The sequence below is a fragment of the Chrysochloris asiatica genome, unplaced genomic scaffold (assembly GCF_000296735.1).
Source record: "Chrysochloris asiatica unplaced genomic scaffold, ChrAsi1.0 scaffold00140, whole genome shotgun sequence".
NCBI classification, from domain to species: Eukaryota; Metazoa; Chordata; class Mammalia; order Afrosoricida; family Chrysochloridae; genus Chrysochloris; species Chrysochloris asiatica.
Window position 1 is genome coordinate 7726853 of NW_006408658.1, and position 18383 is coordinate 7745235.

The 18383-nt window shown below is 51.3% G+C and overlaps 1 protein-coding gene across 1 annotated transcript; it reads left to right on the plus strand.

Moving 5' to 3' along the window:
• The first annotated feature begins 4290 nt into the window (after positions 1 to 4290).
• ATG16L2 (autophagy related 16-like 2 (S. cerevisiae)) lies at positions 4291 to 17512 on the plus strand. Its single transcript, XM_006870270.1, has 18 exons — positions 4291 to 4431; positions 6285 to 6384; positions 6970 to 7072; positions 8113 to 8186; positions 8474 to 8725; positions 8898 to 8963; positions 9249 to 9362; positions 10369 to 10431; positions 10982 to 11090; positions 11484 to 11589; positions 12653 to 12723; positions 13045 to 13116; positions 13232 to 13352; positions 13682 to 13787; positions 16522 to 16671; positions 16890 to 16937; positions 17038 to 17139; positions 17425 to 17512. The coding sequence occupies exons 1-18, from the start codon at positions 4305 to 4307 to the stop codon at positions 17510 to 17512; spliced, it is 1872 nt and encodes a 623-aa protein (XP_006870332.1). The 5' UTR covers positions 4291 to 4304.
• The last annotated feature ends 871 nt before the right edge of the window (positions 17513 to 18383 follow it).

Below are 18383 nucleotides of genomic sequence, written 5' to 3' on the forward strand. Positions count from 1 at the left end.
CCCTGTATAGGGTTTCCAGGGCTGTAAATCTTTATGGGAGTAGAAAGCCTCATCTTTCTACTGTGGAACCGCTGGTAGTTTCAAACTGCTGACCTTGAGGTTAGCAGCCCAATTCGTAACCACCATGCTACCAGAGCTCCTTGCAGAATTCCATTAGAGAGATGCAAATCAAAACAACAATGAGATAAAAATCTCATCCCAGTATTAATAGCAAAGTTAAAAAACAACAACAAACAAAAACACAACAGAAAACAGCAAATGAATGCTGATGAGAGTGTAAAGAGACTGGACTCCTCATATACTGCTGGTGGAACTGTAAAATGGTACAACTACTGTGGAAAACAACATGGCACTTATTCAAAAAATTGGAGATAGAAATACCATATTATCCAGCAATCCCTCTACCTGGTATATGTTGTTAAGCGCTGTCGAATCCTTTCTGACTCAGCAATCCAATCCAGTTATAGGGTTTCTGAGAAACAGCTCGTGAGTTTGAACCACCTACCTTGAAGCCCAGTGCTTATCCTCCAGCGCCACACCAGGACTCCACTTGGTACACATCCTAGAGAAGAAATAAGAGCTTCAACATGAGTTGTTGTTGTTGTTGTTAAGTGCCGTCAAGTTGATTCTGACCCATAACGACCCTCTAAAGGGTTTCCAAGGAGCAGCTGGTGAGCTTGAACCACCAACCTTGCAGTTCAAATGACTTTGCAGTCTGACGCATTAGCCCACAGCGCCACACCAGGACTCCACTTGGTACACATCCTAGAGAAGAAATAAGAGCTTCAACATGAGTTGTTGTTGTTGTTGTTAAGTGCCGTCAAGTTGATTCTGACCCATAACGACCCTCTAAAGGGTTTCCAAGGAGCAGCTGGTGAGCTTGAACCACCAACCTTGCAGTTCAAATGACTTTGCAGTCTGACGCATTAGCCCACAGCGCCACACCAGGACTCCTCAACATGAATAGATTCATGGCATTTTAGTCACAATAGCAAAACAATGGAAACAACCTAAATTAATGGAAGAATAGATAAACACACTTGGGTACATATGCACAATGGAATATTACATAATTTTAAAGAATAATGATGAATCTGAGAAACACGTCATAACGTGGATGAACCTAGAGGATATTATGCTGAGTGACTGTTGTTGTTGTTGTTGTTAAGTGCCTAGTCAATCACAAAAGGACAAAGTGTATGTTGTCACCATTGTGAAAAGTCAAGAAAAGATTTTTATACTAAAGGAAACATTCTTTGATGGTTATCACGAATGGGTGGGAAGAAGGTGGTAATTTACTGACTAGAGGGTAGACACATTTAATGTGGGTGAAGGGGAAGGCAATCTATAATAGAAGGGAGGTTAGCAAAATAAAAATATAGAGGCGGACATGGGAGGAGTGGTAAAGTTAAGGTAACTGAAGTAACTGCTGTTATATACACAATCCTGCAATAATGGAGATCTACAAGTAGACACATGGATAGAAACGCAGGCTGAATGGTGTGGGAGGGAGACTGGGAGTATGTACACAATATTTATAGGTTTAACAGAGGATATTTGTACATGAGCTCTGGTAGTGTACTGGTAGCGTAATGGTTACAAGTCGGGCTGCTAACCTCAAGGTCAGCAGTTTGAAACTACCAGCAGTTCTGCGGTAGAAAGATGAGGCTTTCTGCTCCTGTACATATTTATAGCTTTGAAAACCCTATACAGGGTCACTATGAGTCGGAACCAACTGCACAGCACACCACCACCACCATTTGCCCTTGCTGCAAATACATCCATGAATGTGGTGGCGCGTACAGGAGGCAAAGTTATAAAAATGTCTTACACATAACCGAACCCCTTGCTGGAATGAGTCCCTGGGCCTGGGGGCTCAGTACCATAGTCTCGAGGGACACCATGGTCAGCTGGCAAAACAGTCCACAAAGACAATGTTCTACATCCTACTTTGGTAAGAAGCAACTGAGGTGTTAAATGAGTATCCACCTAAGGTGCAACTATTGGTTTCTCCCTGTCCAGAGGTAAAAAGGGTGATGAAAATCAAAGATGCATGAAAACAATTAGTCCAGTGGAGTAATGGACCATGTGATTATCAGTCTTCATGACCCTGGGACCAGAACTAGATGGTGCCACTATCACTGCCCTGAAAGGGATCATATTAGAATGTTCTGGATAGAGTGGGAGAAAAATATGGAACAGAACTCAAAATAGCAAACAAACAAACAAAAAAACAGGCTTACTGGTCAGATAGAGACTGATGGAACCCCAAGACTATGGCCCTCAGTCACCCTTCAGGTCTGGAACTAAATTCATTCCCATGGCTCAATTTTCAGCCCAGCAGTAGGTCTTTAAGTGGAACAATAGCACTAGTGAAGGAGGTGTTCACACCTTAGAGTAATTTTAGATCAAAAGGGCAGCATGTACCCAAGGACAAAGTTCAGAAGGGTTGGGAAAGAAGGAGGAATGGAAAGAAGAAACACAGAGAGGAAGTGGGATAAGTGATATTACACTGACAGGATTATAGTCAATGAAATGGAACAAAATGTGCATGAATTGTTGACTGTAAAACTGATGATCTGCTCTGTAAACCTTCACCCAATTCACAAATAAAACGTTTAAAAAGGAAGAGTTAGGAAATACTGCCTTATCTGAAAGAAATGGGACACCCCTGAACCTCACAGCCAGAAGGCCTTTTACTGGTCTTCAGGCACCTGAGAGTCAGTCAGTCCTAAATGTCAGTCATCATTGTTGTCAACTGGCCCTGGGATTCCATGGGCACCTGCCTCTCTTTCCCTACTCACTTCTTCAGCAGTTAAGCCAGACTTGGGTGGGGCTAGAGGTACAGAGGTAAATGGGACTCAAGGCTGTCCCAAAGGGATAACATGGTGACAGAGGACATGCAGGGGCTGGGTCCAGATCTGTCCTTACTTAGTAAACCATCACCTAAATCACAATAAAAAATTGAAGGAAAAAAAAAAACACCTGTGCAGGATTGAGTCTGGTTGCTCAGGGCTTCAGAGTAGTGCGGGTGCAGTCTCTTGCACATTGGCCTTTACTGCTTCCCAAGCGCTGAAAACCATTCCCAGCCACATATCCATTCCCTCAAGAGCCTGCAAGGTTCCCAACATCACCCGATTTCTCTCCTTTTCATAGGATGGACAGTTCTGTGGTCACCCGTTGAGAGCAGCGCCTGCTGGGACTTGGAGTGCCTAGGGCAAGACTGGGCCCAGTGAATCAATCCCTCCTTTCATTCCTCACAGGCTGTGTTGTGTCTGCAGAGCTTTGGACAGAGACAGTTTTATCACAGTTGCTTACAGTGGGTGATGGTGATTCAGTATCAAATGTACCCACAAGAGATGTCTCCAGAGGCAGCCCAAGTGCAGTGAAGTTCTGGGCCTTGAATGAGGACTGGGCTGCTGACTAGCTCAGCCACCCACTGCCTGCAGTCTCACACAAGCCCCTTCACATTCTGGGCCAGGGTTTGGGTACATTAAATCGGCTGCACCCCTTCACTCTCCGGACCTAAAATTTCCAGGAACTAGGCTCCTAAACCTTGCTCCCCACATAAGTCTGTTTCCTATCTTTTCAGCGTTGAAGGAGGTACACTCTCAGTCATCCCAGCCAGAGTTGTTGAGAGGTATATGTTCTTCCTGCTGCCTAGAATCCTTTTTCTCTCCGGGCCAAGTCTTATTTTATCCCTTACGACCCAACTCAAATGCTGCCAGCTCGGGAAAGCTAGGCCTCTTCCCCTCAACGGCTTCCTACTTTTACTTTTTCATTTCGCTGTCACACTAAGTGTGCTCGTGTCTGTGTCGACTCCTTTCCTAGATTTGAGATCCTCGAAGGCAGAATACGGGTGTGAGGCATTCTCTGTGTCCCAGTTTAGGGCCCGAACTTGGTCGGGGGTGGGAGGGTGTCGCCTAGCGTCCGTTACTGTTGAATGCGGTCCAGGTGAAGTAGGGTTAAGGAACCCTAGCCCTGAAGGCCCAGCCTTCGGAGCGCACCAGTAGGTGCAGGGGAATCCGTCTCAGAGGCTCCGACCCCAGGTTCTTATTCCTGACAGAAATCGGGGCCTCTACGTAGGTGACTGTTCTAGATGGCGAGTTGGCTGAGTAGATCTTGAGGAAAATGCACCGCATTTGCGCTCAGTTCTCCCCTAAGAACGCTCTTAGTACAACCCGGGGAATCCCCCGCCGCTGCGCGCCTCCTGACGTCACGGAGTTCCCGCGAGGACCCGCCCACGTCCTGGCCACACCTTCTTCGGCGGCGTTTGCCAGAGGTGCTGGCGGGAGAGAGCGGCCATGGCAGAACACCGCGACCCCTCTGTCCCAGATGCCCCCGTCGCCCCCTGGAAACGCCACATTGTTCTTCAGCTGCGGCGGAGGGATCGCACTCAAAAGGCACTCTTCCTGGAGCTGATGCCGGCCTGTGAGTGCACCCACAGGGGCTTAGAAGATGGCTTTTGAGCGGGCTTAAGGCGTGGGGAGAGGGTTTGTGGGACTCCTTCTGTTGTGCTCAAGCATACCATCGCCCTTTCGCTCCCAAGCCCCCTTGTGTGTGCGCTGAACTATATACACTGTGTGGCATGCCCCACTTTAGACTGGCCAGAATTTCTGCCCAATGTATTCCAGGCTCCGCTTGGAGCCCGCCTTCTTATCTCCGCCTGCTACCCCAGGTGTCCAGGCTCTCCTCGTCCCTTCGGGCTAGCCCAGGGTCTGCCCACAATCGATGAATTCGTTAGCAGTTGTTGATTTGGGGCTCTCTTGTGTCTTGCCATCCCTACGGTTCCCAGGGTAGGGCCCAAAGCCCAGTGAAGGACTGGCAGGACTGCCCAGAGCAGCCTCTTAGTATAGTGAACCAGTGAAATTGAGTTATAGGGAGGAAGTTCTGTGTCCCAAGCTCTGCCACCGATATGTGGTCATGATGCAAGTTATGGAACACTTCCGTGCCCAGTGAGAAGCAGGGGCCCTAGGCTGCATGACGTGACTGGTTGAGCCCCAGCAATCAGATGGTCACAGAATTGAACCCCTCCAGGCAGGTGGTTGGAGGGGGTGTGGTCAGTTCCAGGAGAGAAAACAGGTGTGCCTACGTGGGTAGAGTCTTTGACCACCTTCACTGCACCTGAGGTTGTGTCTTTGCAACTAAATGTGTAACCACAATCCCTTCCACGCCCTCACTATACCTAATCATGGCTGCTGCTTCTCCTCCCTTCCCCAAACTGACTTTACTGCTCTTGCCCTGGGAGATTTCTCTGCACCTTTCCAGGCTGCTAGACCTCTCCCTTTAGAGCTATGATACCAACCCCTGCCTCCAGGCAGCCTCGCTTCACTGCTCTGATGGACTGTGTTGTTGTTGTGAAGTGCTATTGAATAACTTTGGACTCATAGTGATGCTGTAAAGTTTCTGTGTAGTGCTGGAACCATCCAGTTTGAGGGAGGAGTTGTGTTCCAGCCCACTCCCACGAGCTGCAGAGACTGAAAGTCCAGTCCTGCTTTGTGGTCTTGGGCAGGTCCTATCCCTATGCCTCAGATTTTTCAACTGTAATCTGGGGGTAATATTTTTAGACATGTTAGAGGGCCACTTTAGTGCCCTGGGGACTGGGTTGAGGGGAAAGGAGCTGAGGAGGTAGGTCTACCATTCATTCCTGGACCCTGCCCCAGAACTGGTGAGAAAAGAGAGATTGCCATGGATGAGTGGACAGATGTATTCTAGAGACTGTGACAGAAACTAGCAATCTTAACGAGGTTTGCTGAATAATTGCCTAAGGACTTTCTTTTTGGGCCTGGGGGGAACCTCACATCAAACCTGGGGAGTTTAGGATTACTTTTCAATCTGTAAAGGTAGAGCCCCTAGACTAGGTGAAGTGGATTGCCCAAGAACACAGGGTGGCGGAGGATCTGTTTCATTACTCTGTCCTCCCCTTGGGGCCAAGCCCTGTCCTAAAGGAGGCATGAGTCAGTCCTGCCCTCAAGACCTCCAGCAGGCAGGGCCCAGCCAGCTCCTTTTCCAACAGTGGTTGTTTCTCTTTGTCGTTGTGGGAACAGGCTCTCTTCTCCTGGAGGGGTGGGGGTAGAAGCTAGTGCTCTGAGGAGGCTTTGGGTTTTGTGGGGGGCTGTATTAATACTCCCCAGTCATGGAAACAGAGCCCATGGAAACAGAAACCTTTCCAGAGTTTCCCCATTTCTGATGTCCCTGGCCTCTTGTAGCCCTAGCATCCAGAGAGTATGCCAGGGGTCTGCTTGAAAGTGTTTCTGTCCCAGAATCACTCTTTGCACCTCCAGATAACCGTCTCCTGGAGAAGGCTGAACTGCTGGTCCAGTTCTCAGAGAAGCTGCACCCAGAGCCAAACGATGTCACTTCCACCACCCACCAGGGGTCCTGGTGAGTGTGTGTCCATGGTTACAATGGGCTGCCTGTGTCTGGATCCTGCCCCCACTGTGTATGCTGGGCTCATTCTCTCCCTGGAACCTCATTGGCCCCTGTCTGATGCTGTCTGGGGTAGTGGTGGTGGGTAGGGAGTCTACTAAGCCTTTCTTCAGGCCAGCTGAATAAAATCTCCTTTCTTCCCAGCACATCTTAGTTCATCTCTGCATTTGTCCTGATCTCTCCTTCCTTCCTCCTCACTTCTCTTTTCCCCTTGTCTGTGTTTCTCTCTCCTTGCTCCTTACCTGTTGCCTGCAGAAGGAGTCTTACAGTGGGTGAAGGTGAGAACCAGGAATGGGTAGGGGCTCAGGGTTGGGAGGTGCTTCTTGAGGGATCCTTGGCCAGGGAACCCAGGGCCTGAGGGAATCTCAGAGCAGTAGTGCCATGATAGTTCACTTCTAGATACTTGTGCTTTCCTCTGATGGCATCTGGTTTCCACCTTCCCTGGAGAAAAGTGAAGAGTTCTTGCTTTAAGCTTTTGGGCACTGAAGTGAAGGGGAGGTGGGTGGGTGGGTAATGAGCACCACTCTGATTGGTTAGCAGGGAGGAAGACTCCAGAACTGATTCAGATCAAGTCCCATCATCAGCCACTCTGAGAGTGAAGTGGCAGGAGGAAGAAGAGGGGCTCCGACTGGTCTGTGGGGAGGTAGGTAGGCTGGACAGAAGTGAATGGGGAGGGGTCAAGATGCAGGTCTCTAGGGGGAGATGTGGTTCTGGGAGCTAACAAATGAGTGAAGGTGCTATGCTGGCTGCATTTCTTAAGTTCTTTGCTGCAAGCATTGATGGAGTGAGCCCCAGCGGTGTCTCAGGCCCTGCTCTGAGCCTGAGCAGGAGTCAAAAGTGCTCTATAGGCTGCCTCTGGCCACTCAGGATGAAGTGGGCTCCAACTGCAGCCAAAGGGAGTGAGGTGAAACCTTAGGGAAGAGTGTGAAGTGGTGCAGTGGGCCGGCACCCCTTCTCTCCCTCCTGAAGGGCTACACTAGGGCTACACTACTCTGTTCATCCCTCATACCTGTGTCCACTCCTCATTCTTTATCCACCCCTCCCACCCCCCGAAACTCCAGGGCCTAATCCCTACAGTTGATACTCACTACACATTTGCAGACAGTAACTAAAATGGGAGTCCGGGTGTGGCACTGTAGTGTAAACACACTGCTAACTCCTCAGAAACCGTATACAGGGTCACTATGAGTAGGAAGCAACTCAACAGCACTTAACAATAACCTTCAATACAGAGTGTGGTACCCCACTCTGAATTTCCTTCTTTACCTCCTTTCTCTCCTGTCTTCCTTCCTTCAAATGTGGGCATTCTTGGAGCTTGTCGTGAGCTCTGTTTCCCCTTTCTTTCCACACATGTCCTCCCCAGGTTCACTCACTGCCTGCCAAGACTTCAGGGCCTTTCTCTTTCAGATTTTGGCTTCAGCCCAGCCCTCTCTTCTCAGCACCAGCCACTTCTCACCCAGCCGCTTTCCAGGCCTCACTCCCCACTCCGATCACATGGGAGCTGATCTGCCAATACTGGGCTAAGCTTTGTCTTGGTTGGTCCTCTACAACTTTAAGGGTGCAGAGGAGGAAACTGAGACCCCTTAGGGTAGCCGGAGTAGCAGACCCTGAGGGCCTGGGGATAGCCTTACAGGAAGTGCCTGTGTCGGCTCAACCTACTCCGTGCATTTGCACTGCACCCAGATGGCCTACCAGGTGGTGGAGAAGAACGCAGCCCTGGACACCCTGGAATCGGAGCTGGAGGAGCGGCAAAGCAGGTGAGGCAGGTGGGTGGGAGAGGGACCGCGCTCACCTCTGGGCCATCTCTGTTGCTGTGTCTCCAGAAGGGCTTGAGAACTTTCCCCACGTTCCCAAACAGCCCCCTAGACTTGTGGCTGCTCTCAAGGAGGCCCACGGCAGGGCTCAGAAGGCTTGGTTGACGGCTTTTCTTTAGCTAATTGGCTGGCCACATGGCCTTGGCAAGTTTGTCGCGGCCGTGAGACCGGTTCCCACAGAGGTGGTGGAGGAGCCTCCTGCTCCACCATTCGCTCTCTCCACCTCCCAGGCTGGCGGGGCTGGAGGCCAGCGTAGCCCAGTTGAAAGAAGCGCGGGCGCACCTGGCAGAACAAGTAGAAGTCGGGCGGGCTCGGAACACCGCGCAACGGGCAGCCTACGACACGCTGCGCGTACACGCCGGCCTCCAGGAGGCAGAACTGCGTAGGCTCGAGGAAGAGGCGCGCGACCTGCTGGATAGGCTCGTGCAGCACAAAGCGCGCGCCGCCGCTGAGCGCAACCTGCGCAACGAACGCCGGGAGAAGTAAGGACCCTGGGTCCCACCCCTCCAGAAAGGGAGGAGCCTGGCCCAATTTACATCTAAAGCTGTGACCCACCCTCTCTAAGTGAGGGGGCCAGGCCCCGCCCCGGCCCTAGGGCTGGAGCATCCCAGTGGGTGCTGAGGTCGGCGTTTGAGGTGCTTTTCAATCCCCCAGGATCAAGCAGGCGCGGGTGTCCCTGGAGTTGAAGAAGGCTGCCAAGCGGACTGTGAGCATCAGCGAGTAAGAGCAGGGATGAGCCAGGACTTGCCCAAATGGAGTCTTTGTTGCCGGGTCTGATCCCCAGGCTCTGGAGCCGCCCTGCCCTTGCCTACATTCCCCGCGGTATCCAATTAGCTGCTTAGGGTTCCGGCGCAGACAGAGTCCACAAGATACGTGAGAGTCACCACACGAGTGCTCACACCTATTCACTTCCCTGAGTCTTTGCTGTTTTACCATGTCAAGTGCTGGGACAGGCAGGGGCTGGCCGGGACCCTTGGCTTTCCTAAGCTTCATTTTCTCTCCCAGAAACCCAGACATCCTCCCGGATGGGGTCAGGGACAGGACGGAGACTCCAGTACTGGCTGCTGAGCTGGAGTCCCTGGAGAGTGAGGCTCGTGAGAAGTGGAAGCGGCCCTTCAGGTGAGGACCCAGGTGGCTGTTTCCAAGCCCCACGGTGGCCCCTACCCCGGAGGCTGACAGCCTTTTTTTAGGACCTCCAGATTAGGAGGGGGTTGTGGGTACAACTCAGACCTCCCCCATAGGTAGCTCTGACCTCCAGTGCTACTTGGGGTGTAGGGACTTCAGCCCCTCTATGCGTACTCCTTCTATTCCCAGGACCAGAGCCCAGAGGCTGGTGAAAGTGTCTCACCTTGGGGGAACCTGTGGGCAGGGCCTGTGTGTGCAGGCATAGGCGTGCAAGCGTGAGCACGCATGAGGGCATGAGAGCATGTGTGTACAGGGGCATGTGCAGACACCTGCTTGAACAAGTGGGGCGGGATTGGACCTTCTTGAGCTTCTCTCTCCCACCCCACCCTGGTCCTTGGTGTCCCTCCATAGATCAGTCTAGATGTGCCTGTCATTAATGCTGCTCCTCCCCATTCCATCCCCCAGCGAAAGGCTCTTCTTTAACCTTTCCTTGCAGGTCCCTGGTGCCCAGGCCTTAGGGTAGTGAAGGAACCCTGGGGAGGGCCAGGAGGTCCCCTGGTCCCAAAGTCCTTGGCAGGACTAGTGGGCCAAGTCACTCTCGGATGATCCCTCTTGAGATCATTCAGCAGGCTTCCCTCCCCTCCCCTCGCTGCCCCAATCTTGTGCTATTCCAGCTTGTGGGAACCTTTACCCCCACCCCCCTTCCTCATAGGCCCCAGCACAGTCTCCCAGGAAACTTTATTTTGTGGTCACTTGAGGGGTGGGGCAGTGCTCACTGTCATGGCTGAGACTTTGAGAGACTTTCATTGTTAAATCCCTCCCTACCTCCTCCTTCCTGGACTGGTCTGAGGCACCCTGTGCTTCTGGCCTCAGAGGAGTCGTGTCCCTGACTCAGACTTGAGAGACTGACCCTCCACGGCCCTAGCAGGGTGTAGGCACAAGTGCTGGCACTGCCCACCAGCCAGGCGCTCAGTGCATCTCTCTCATGGTTCCACCCCAGGTCTGCCTCCGCCACCTCCCTGACGCTGTCCCACTGTGTGGATGTGGTGAAAGGTCTCCTGGAGTAAGTGTGTGTGTGCCTGTGAGTGTGTACCCACACCTGGTGGGCTCCTTGGAGCCCTGTGTCAGGCTTGTCTGTGTGCGCAGCTCTGTCTGTCCACCTGGATGTCGCTCAGCTGTTTGCGTGTGAGTCTTTACCAGGCCCCAGAGGCAGGAGGAGCCCAACCCCTGCCCAGTTGTCCCCCAGGCTCTGTCCCTCATCTAAGGTGTCATGGGGGACACAGAGCTCTAGTCTGGGGCTGGACAGGAGCCACCAATCCATTGGGAAACGTGCTTAGACATGTCAAGGACTTGTACAGGGTCACAGAATCAAGCAACAGCCAGGCCAGGATGGAGACCCCAGTCCCTGTTTTTTGGCACCCACTGATCCTGCCTAGCCTTTGCCTGTCTGTGTGTCCTTCCCATCTGGTCTCCACCCTGACCCCTGGATGGAGGCTGGGTTGGGGAATGTGCTTGCTACCACCTGCCATGTCTGCCTTCTAGTGTTGCTACCTCAGAGGGGCTTGAGGCTGCTACATCCTGTCTTGTTGACCCTTCCCCTGACCCCTCCCCAGCTTCAAGAAGAGGCGAGGCCATTCAGTTGGGGGAGCCCCTGAGCAGCGATACCAGAGCATCCCTGTGTGTGTCGCTGCCCAAATTCCTACCCGGGCTCAGGATGTGCTGGTAAAAGGGGGAAGGGGCTAGGCCAGGTGCCTGGGGTCTGAGATGGGAAGTACAGACCCTAGGGGTGGTCTGAAGGAACCGGGGGAGCATGCTGGGATGCTCAGCAGGAGCAGTTGTTTTTCTTCCACAGCTGTGGTGGGAGCAGCTGAGTGTTTACTAATGGATGGGGGTTGGGGGGAAGGAGGGGCCACTCGTCAGGGTTTGGATGGAGGTACAACAGACTGTGTGTGCATTCATGTGAGGGGCTTCAAAGTTTGTGGGATATTTTTGTAACTTTTAATTCCATTTTCCCATGAACTTTTTGAAGCCCCTTTGTCTGAACAGGGTGCATGTGAGTACACAGGGAGGCATGTATGGGGCGCACCTGGCACCAGCTTCCCCTTTACTCCACAGGATGCCCACCTCTCTGAGATCAATGCTGTTTGTTTTGGCCCCAATAGCAGCCTCTTAGCTACTGGAGGGGCTGACCGCCTTATCCGCCTCTGGAATGTAGTGGGAGGTAAGACTCCCTCCCCTCAGGCCAATCTAAGGCCAAACCCTTTCTCAGCTTGCTCCTTGGTGGGCAAAGATCTTGGACTTCATTGGGTCTTCCCACCTGGAACATGCCTGTGGGACTTTATAACCTAACAAGAGGGAGAGGCCAAGACGTAAGCTTCATTCCACTGAAGACAGAGCCTCCAGCCTCTGGGCAGGTCAGACCTGCACTGTGAGAAGGGCTGGGCTCAGATGATGGTCTCTGTGGGGGAGGGGGACTAGGCCCTGCAGGGACAGACCTTTGAGGAGCAAGCCCCTGGGACCCACCAGACTGTCTTCACTTTTGACATCACTTTAGCACTCAGAACTCAGTGAAGTGACAAAGAACTACTTGATGCTGAGCTCTGTAGAGAGACTGGGCAGTCAGAGCCAGCTCCAGGAGGCTTCCTAGAGGAGGGACGTCCCCAGCTGGCCTGGCCAGGGTTCGCTATATAATCTAGGGACATTCGGTCTCTTTGGTCCTCTGGACCCAATGGAAGTCTGTTTCCACTCATAGTGACCCTATGTGGAACACAGTAGAACTGCTCCTTAGAGGGTTCCAAGACGATTCATTTTTATAGGTGCAGGCAGCCTCGTCTTTCTCCCGGGGAGTGGCTGGTGGGTTTGAACCACTATCTTTGCAGTTAGCAACTTAATGCTTAACCCACAGCACCATCAAGATGCCACAGAGAACACTGGTGATGTTGTACACTAAGCACTGGACTGCTAACCACAAAGTCAGCAGTTCAAACCTACCAGCCACTCCTCAGAAAGATGAGGCTTTCTACTCCCGTATAGATTTATAGTCTCTGAAACCCTATACAGGGTCACTGTTAGATGGAACCCACTTAGAGGCACCTCCACGGCACATAACTACAACTGCCCTTTGAAAAGACCAGCTGCTCTCTGGGGCCCCTTGCTGGTTGTAAGGGGAAGTGTAGCCTCCAGCCTAGGCCCCCAGGACAGGCTTGGAAGAGAGGATCCTCCCACTCAGCCCCAGCCTCCATCTTCTGAAGTTAATAGCATTATTGCACTGTCCCATCCCTCAGGTCGCCTGGAAGCCAACCAGATCCTCGAGGGAGCTGGTGGTAGTATCACCAGTGTGGATTTTGACCCCTCGGTGAGGTGACTTTGCCCCAGTGGTATAGCCTGTTCCCTACCTCCCCCGCCCCCATTCTCTACGGGCTGGGGCAGATACCCCTCAGGGCACTGGGAGCTCTGGGACTTGAGGGAGCCCCATGGGTATAGTTGAACTGGGTCCCTGGACTCCTATGCAGACCCTCCTCCATAGGCCTAGAGACTCCTCTGCCTGGCTTCTTGGTGACCTGGGAGCATGAGGAGCTCTGAGGCAGCCCATAGCCCACCTCTGTGGCCTGCAGGATGTGTTGCCCATAGGCAGGCCCAGGTTCAGAACCTCTCCTCTTTCTTTCCATCTCCCCAGGGCTCCCAGGTATTGGCGGCTACTTACAACCAGGCCGCCCAGCTTTGGAAGGTGGGGGAGGCACAGTCCAAGGTGAGCCTGCCTGGAGAGGCTGCCTGGGAGGTCAGGGGTCATGCCTGAGGACTGGTAGGTGTTACAGTGTCTTGACCATGCCCTTGACCATACCTATGATGGGGGCTGGGGACAGGAGACACTATCTGGACACACGGACAAGGTGACAGCTGCCAAATTCAAGCTAACAAGGCACCAGGCTGTGACAGGGAGCCGAGACCGAACAGTGAAGGAGTGGGACCTCGACCGTGCCTACTGTGAGGCCCAGCACCCACCTCCCACCCACTGGGAAGCCCTGGGCCTGGACATGAGGGCCCTCAGCCTGGTCTCTGGGGTCCCAAGGGTGAAACATCCCACAGCCTGCCTGCCTTCTCTGTCCTCCATCCTTGCTCTCTGCTTGGTTTCTTGGAAATCTCAGGCTTTGGGTGGGAGAAGTGGAGAGAGCCCTAGACTGGGAGGTGGGAGGCCCAGCTTCTAAACTTGGGAGGACACTGCCGCTCTGGCCCTCAGCTTCCCTGTATGTCAGGTGGGCTGGCTCCCAACAGCCCCTCTCTGAGGCCCTGAGGCTCTGCTTCTTGGTTCCCAGGTTCCAGGACCATCAATGTCCTTTCCTACTGTAATGACGTGGTTTGTGGGGATCATATCATCATCAGTGGCCACAACGACCAGAAGATCCGGTTCTGGGATAGCAGGTAACAGACAGTGGGCTGTGGGTGGGGTGATGGAGGCCTGGGGGCAGAGTTCCCACATTCTTTTTCTTTTCTGCGGCTATGGGAAAGTCAGAATTTTTTCAGTCCAGATAGTTCATTCCCCTGGAGAGGGAGTGACTTGCCCAAGACCACAGGCAGGTGGGTCTGTTGAGGGCATCTGGTGGGTGTAAAGCTGTGGGTCTGGCGCTGTGGTGTCATCATTGAGCTCATCTGTTCTCAGGCAGCTCTTCCACCTTAGTGGCCCTTGCTCCAGCAGCGGGCTGTACCTGGGTCTTGATAATCACGTACTTTCTCCTTATCAGTACCGACTCATAGCTAACCTGTGCACAACAGAACGAAACACTGCCCGGTCCTGGGCCAACCTCACAATTGTTGCCACGCTTGAGCCCATTGATGTTGCCACTTTGCCAAACCATATTGCTGGGGGTCTTCCTCTTTTTCTCTGATCCTCCATCTTACCAAACATGATATCCCTCTCCAGTGACTGGTCACTCCTGACAATATGTCCGAAGTACGAGAGACGAAGTTTGGCCATCCTGGCCTCCAAGGAGCACTCTGGCTGCACTTCTTCCAACACAGATCTGTTGGTTCTTTTGGCAGTCCATGGCACTTTCAATATTCTCCTCCAACACCATAACTCAAAAGCATCAATTCTTCTATGGTTTTCCTTATTCACTGCTCAGCTTTCGCATGCATATGAGGTTATTGAAAATATCATGGCTTGGGTCAAACATACCTTAGTCCTCAAGCTGACATCTTTGCTCTTCAACACTTTAAATAGGTCTTGTGCAGCAGATTTGCCTAATGCAATACGTTGTTTGATTTAACTGCTGCTTCCATAAGTGTTGATGGTTAATTCAAGAAGAATGAAATCCTTGACAACTTCAACCTTTTCTCCATTGATAAGAATGTTGTTTGTTGATCCAATGGTGAGGATTTTTGTTTTCTTTACATTGAGATGTAATCCACACTGAAGGCTGTACTCTTTGAGCTTCATCAGAAAGTATTTTAAGTTCTCTTCACTTTCAGCAAGCAAGGTTATATTATTTGCATATCGCAGGTTGTTAATGAGTCTTCCTCCAATCCTGATGCCATGTTTTTCTTCATATAATCTAGCTTCTTGAATTATTTGCTCAGCATACAGGTTGAATAAGTATGGTGAAAGAATACAACCCTGTTGCACATCTTTCTTAATTTTAAACCATTCAGTGCTTCTTGGTCCATGTACAGATTCCTCATGAGCACAATTAAGTGTTCCGGAACACTCATACTTTGCAATGTTGTCCATATCTTGTCATGATCCACACAATCGAAAGCCTTTGTGTCATCAATAAAGCACAGGTAAACGTCTTTCTGATATTCTCTACTTTCAGCCAAGATCCATCGGACAGCAGCAATGATATCCCTCTTTCTACATACTCTTCTGAATCTGGATTGAACCTCTGAAAGTTCTCTGTCAGTGTATGCTTGCAGCCGTTTTTGTATTACCTTTAGTAAAACTTTACTTGCATGGGATTGTGCGATGATTTCTGCATTCTGTTTGGTCACCTCTCTTTGGAATGGGCACAAATACGGATTCTTCCAATCAGTTGTCCAGATAGTTGTCTTCCAAATTTCTTGGCAGAGATGAGTGAGTGCCTCCTGTGCCATCTCACTTTCTTGAGAGATTTCAATTTTTAGTGCATCAATTCCTGGAGCCTTATTCTTTGCCAATTCCTTCAATGCACCTTGGACTTCTTCCTTTAGTGTCATTGGCTCTTGATCCTATGATACCTCTTTAAATGGTTGAACATCAACCATGTCTTTTTGGTACAGTGACTCTGCATATTCCTTCCATCTTCTTTTGATGCTTTCTGCATCATTCAATAATTTGCCCAGAGAATCCTTCAATAATAAAAGTCGAGGCTTGAATTTTTTCTTCAGTTTCCCCAACTTGAGAAATGCTGAGTGTGTTCTTCCCTTTTGGTTTTCTGACTCCAGATCTTTGCACATTTCGTTGTAATATTTGACTTTGTCTTCTTGAGCTGCCCTTTGAAATTTTCTGTTCAGCTCTTTTACCTCCTCATTTCTTCCATTTGCTTTAGCATCTCTACACTGGAGAGCAAGTTTCAGTGTCTCTTCTGACATCCATTTTGATCTTTTTCTTCTTCCTTGTCTTCTTAATGACTTTTTGCTTTCTTCCTGTATGATGTTCTTGATTATCATTCTTTAATCAAAAAGATTTTTTTAAAACTGTTTTTTCAAACATAAGAGCTCAACTTGTGTTTATAGTAGATTATAAACCATTGCTGGAATCAGTGCTGGGCCTGACTAGGCTTCTTCCAACTGCTTTGCAGTGATTGCTGTTGGAAGCCCTTTCTGCCCTCCCCATGTACAGACTCAGACTTCTCAGCACTTTTTCTCCTGTGCTTATTTTAGTGACTTAAGGCTTCCAGGGGTCCCAGCTCTCCAATCAAAGGCTAAGATCCTTGTGGAGGAGCAGGCTGTTGTTATTGTTAGGTACTGTTGAGTTGGTACCGACTCATAGTGACCTTATGCACAACAGAACGAAAAACTTCCTGGTCCTGGACCAAACTCACAATTTTTGCCACGCTTGAGCCCATTGGCAAAAGGAATGCCTTTGGACTTTGTTAGTTGGGAGAGCTACCTTGCCCAGCCTTATCCTATCATAAATGATGTGGGTGGGCTGTTCCTCATCCCTGTTCCTGCTCTGCAGGGGGCCCCGCTGTACCCAGGTCATCCCCATGCAGGGCCGGGTCACCTCCCTGAGCCTCAGCCACGACCAGCTGCATCTGCTCAGCTGTTCCCGTGACGACACACTCAAGGTCATCGATCTGCGTGTTAGCAATATCCGCCAGGTGTTCAGGTACCACTCCAGTGCCCACTGATCCTGGGCTGGGACAGCTGGGCCTCTCTTACCCTATAAAAGACACTCTAGGATCCTGTCAGCTGGGGCCCTGCCTGAAGGCCCTTCTAGACCAGAGTCTGCTTAGGTGCCCAACCCCTTAATAGGAAACTCTTGGATTTCCTGGCTGAGGGACAGGGACTACCTTCATTCTGAACCGAAACCTTGTCTGTCCTCAGGGCTGATGGCTTCAAGTGTGGTTCTGACTGGACCAAAGCCGTGTTCAGGTGCGTCTGTGAAAGTCTGCCTCTTCCTTACTGTGCCCATCTGACCATGTGTGTGTTTGTCCTTACCTCTGAAACCTTCTCTCTGTTGTGGCCACCACAGCCCAGACAGAAGCTATGCACTGGTGGGTTCCTGGGATGGAGCCCTTTATATCTGGGACGTAGATACGGGGAAATTGGAGAGCAGCCTTCGTGGGCCACACTGGTGAGCACCTGTCTGTATAGCCCTGGGGCTAGGGCCACCCCCTGCTAAGCTGATTCCCAATTCGATTCTGATGTGCTTGGGACTAGCTGTGTTCTGCGCCCTCCCTCCTAGCAGAGCCTTCCTTGGTACACTTGGAGTCCATACTCTCCACAGCCTTCTGAGCCCGTTTGGTAGATGAGGGAGGGCCCTCAAACTGCCATGGTCCAAGTCCAACAGTGAGGGGCTGAGCCAAGGTGCCGGCTGAGTGCCTATGTCCTCTAAAGTTCTGCCTGTTCCTCTCCTCAGTGCTGCCGTCAATGCTGTGGCCTGGTGCTACTCGGGGAGCCATGTGGTGAGCGTGGACCAGGGACGGAAGGTTGTGCTCTGGTATTAAATAGAGTGCAAGTCCACAAGCGGTCAGGACAGCTCCCACTCCGTTGCTGGCCTCCAGCTCTGCATCAGAGTCTGTATGAGGGATGAGGGTGAGAACTGGCTGGTGGAAGTGGGATGGCCTCAGGGGACTTATTAGGAAGGCGCAAAGACTTGGCCCGTTGGTTTAGAGATGGGTTGGTTTGTGTATTTTTTTTGTAAATTTCTGTTTTTTAATCTCAATCTCTTGAGGAAAAAAAATACATTTAAACCAGTGTCTGCTTGCCTTTTTGTAGCATTCAGGGTATATAGCAAAGTCTTTGGGATGGGGGTAGGGAGATCCAGGCTGGGCCCCCCACCTTCACAGAATTGGGACAGCACCAAGTCAGCCTTTGCCTGGGGTGATGGTGATGTTTCAGAAATCTAATGGTGGAAACTGTCTGAAGATAAGCCAGAGGCAGCAAAGGCAAAACCAATACTTGGGCCTTCCTGGGGCAGGACCTGGATTGGGGAGGCACCTCTCAGGCTGAGGAGTCTGTGGAGCTACAAAGAGGAACTTGGGAGACTATCCAGGAGGACCATGGTAGAAAATGATTCTAAAAAACCAGAGAGACATCAAAGCCCTTGGCAGGCCTGATGTCACATTCTTAGTCCAGGAGCAGAATGGGAAGAGGTGTGGGAAATGACCTGTGTGTGTGTTGGAGAGGGCTTATGTTCCACCTGATTCTACCCATACAAGCCTCTAGGTATGAGGCAAACCAGACAGGGCAAAGCCAGGAGGGGCATAGAGCTCAGGGGTTGTAGAGGAGTCAGCAGGACAGCCATCCCCAGTCAGTGTGGCAGAAGGGACTCCTGTCCCTGAATGAGGAGGGCTGACCCCTTGGTGGAGCTTTGTT

Bases quoted from the DNA above. Each gene is read 5' to 3' on its own strand.
- ATG16L2 (XM_006870270.1), top strand. From the start codon at position 4,305: ATGGCAGAACACCGCGACCCCTCTGTCCCAGATGCCCCCGTCGCCCCC. The intron at 7,073-8,112 runs GTAGGTAGGCTG...CACTGCACCCAG, and splicing joins TCCGACTGGTCTGTGGGGAG to ATGGCCTACCAGGTGGTGGA. The intron at 9,363-10,368 runs GTGAGGACCCAG...GTTCCACCCCAG, and splicing joins AAGTGGAAGCGGCCCTTCAG to GTCTGCCTCCGCCACCTCCC.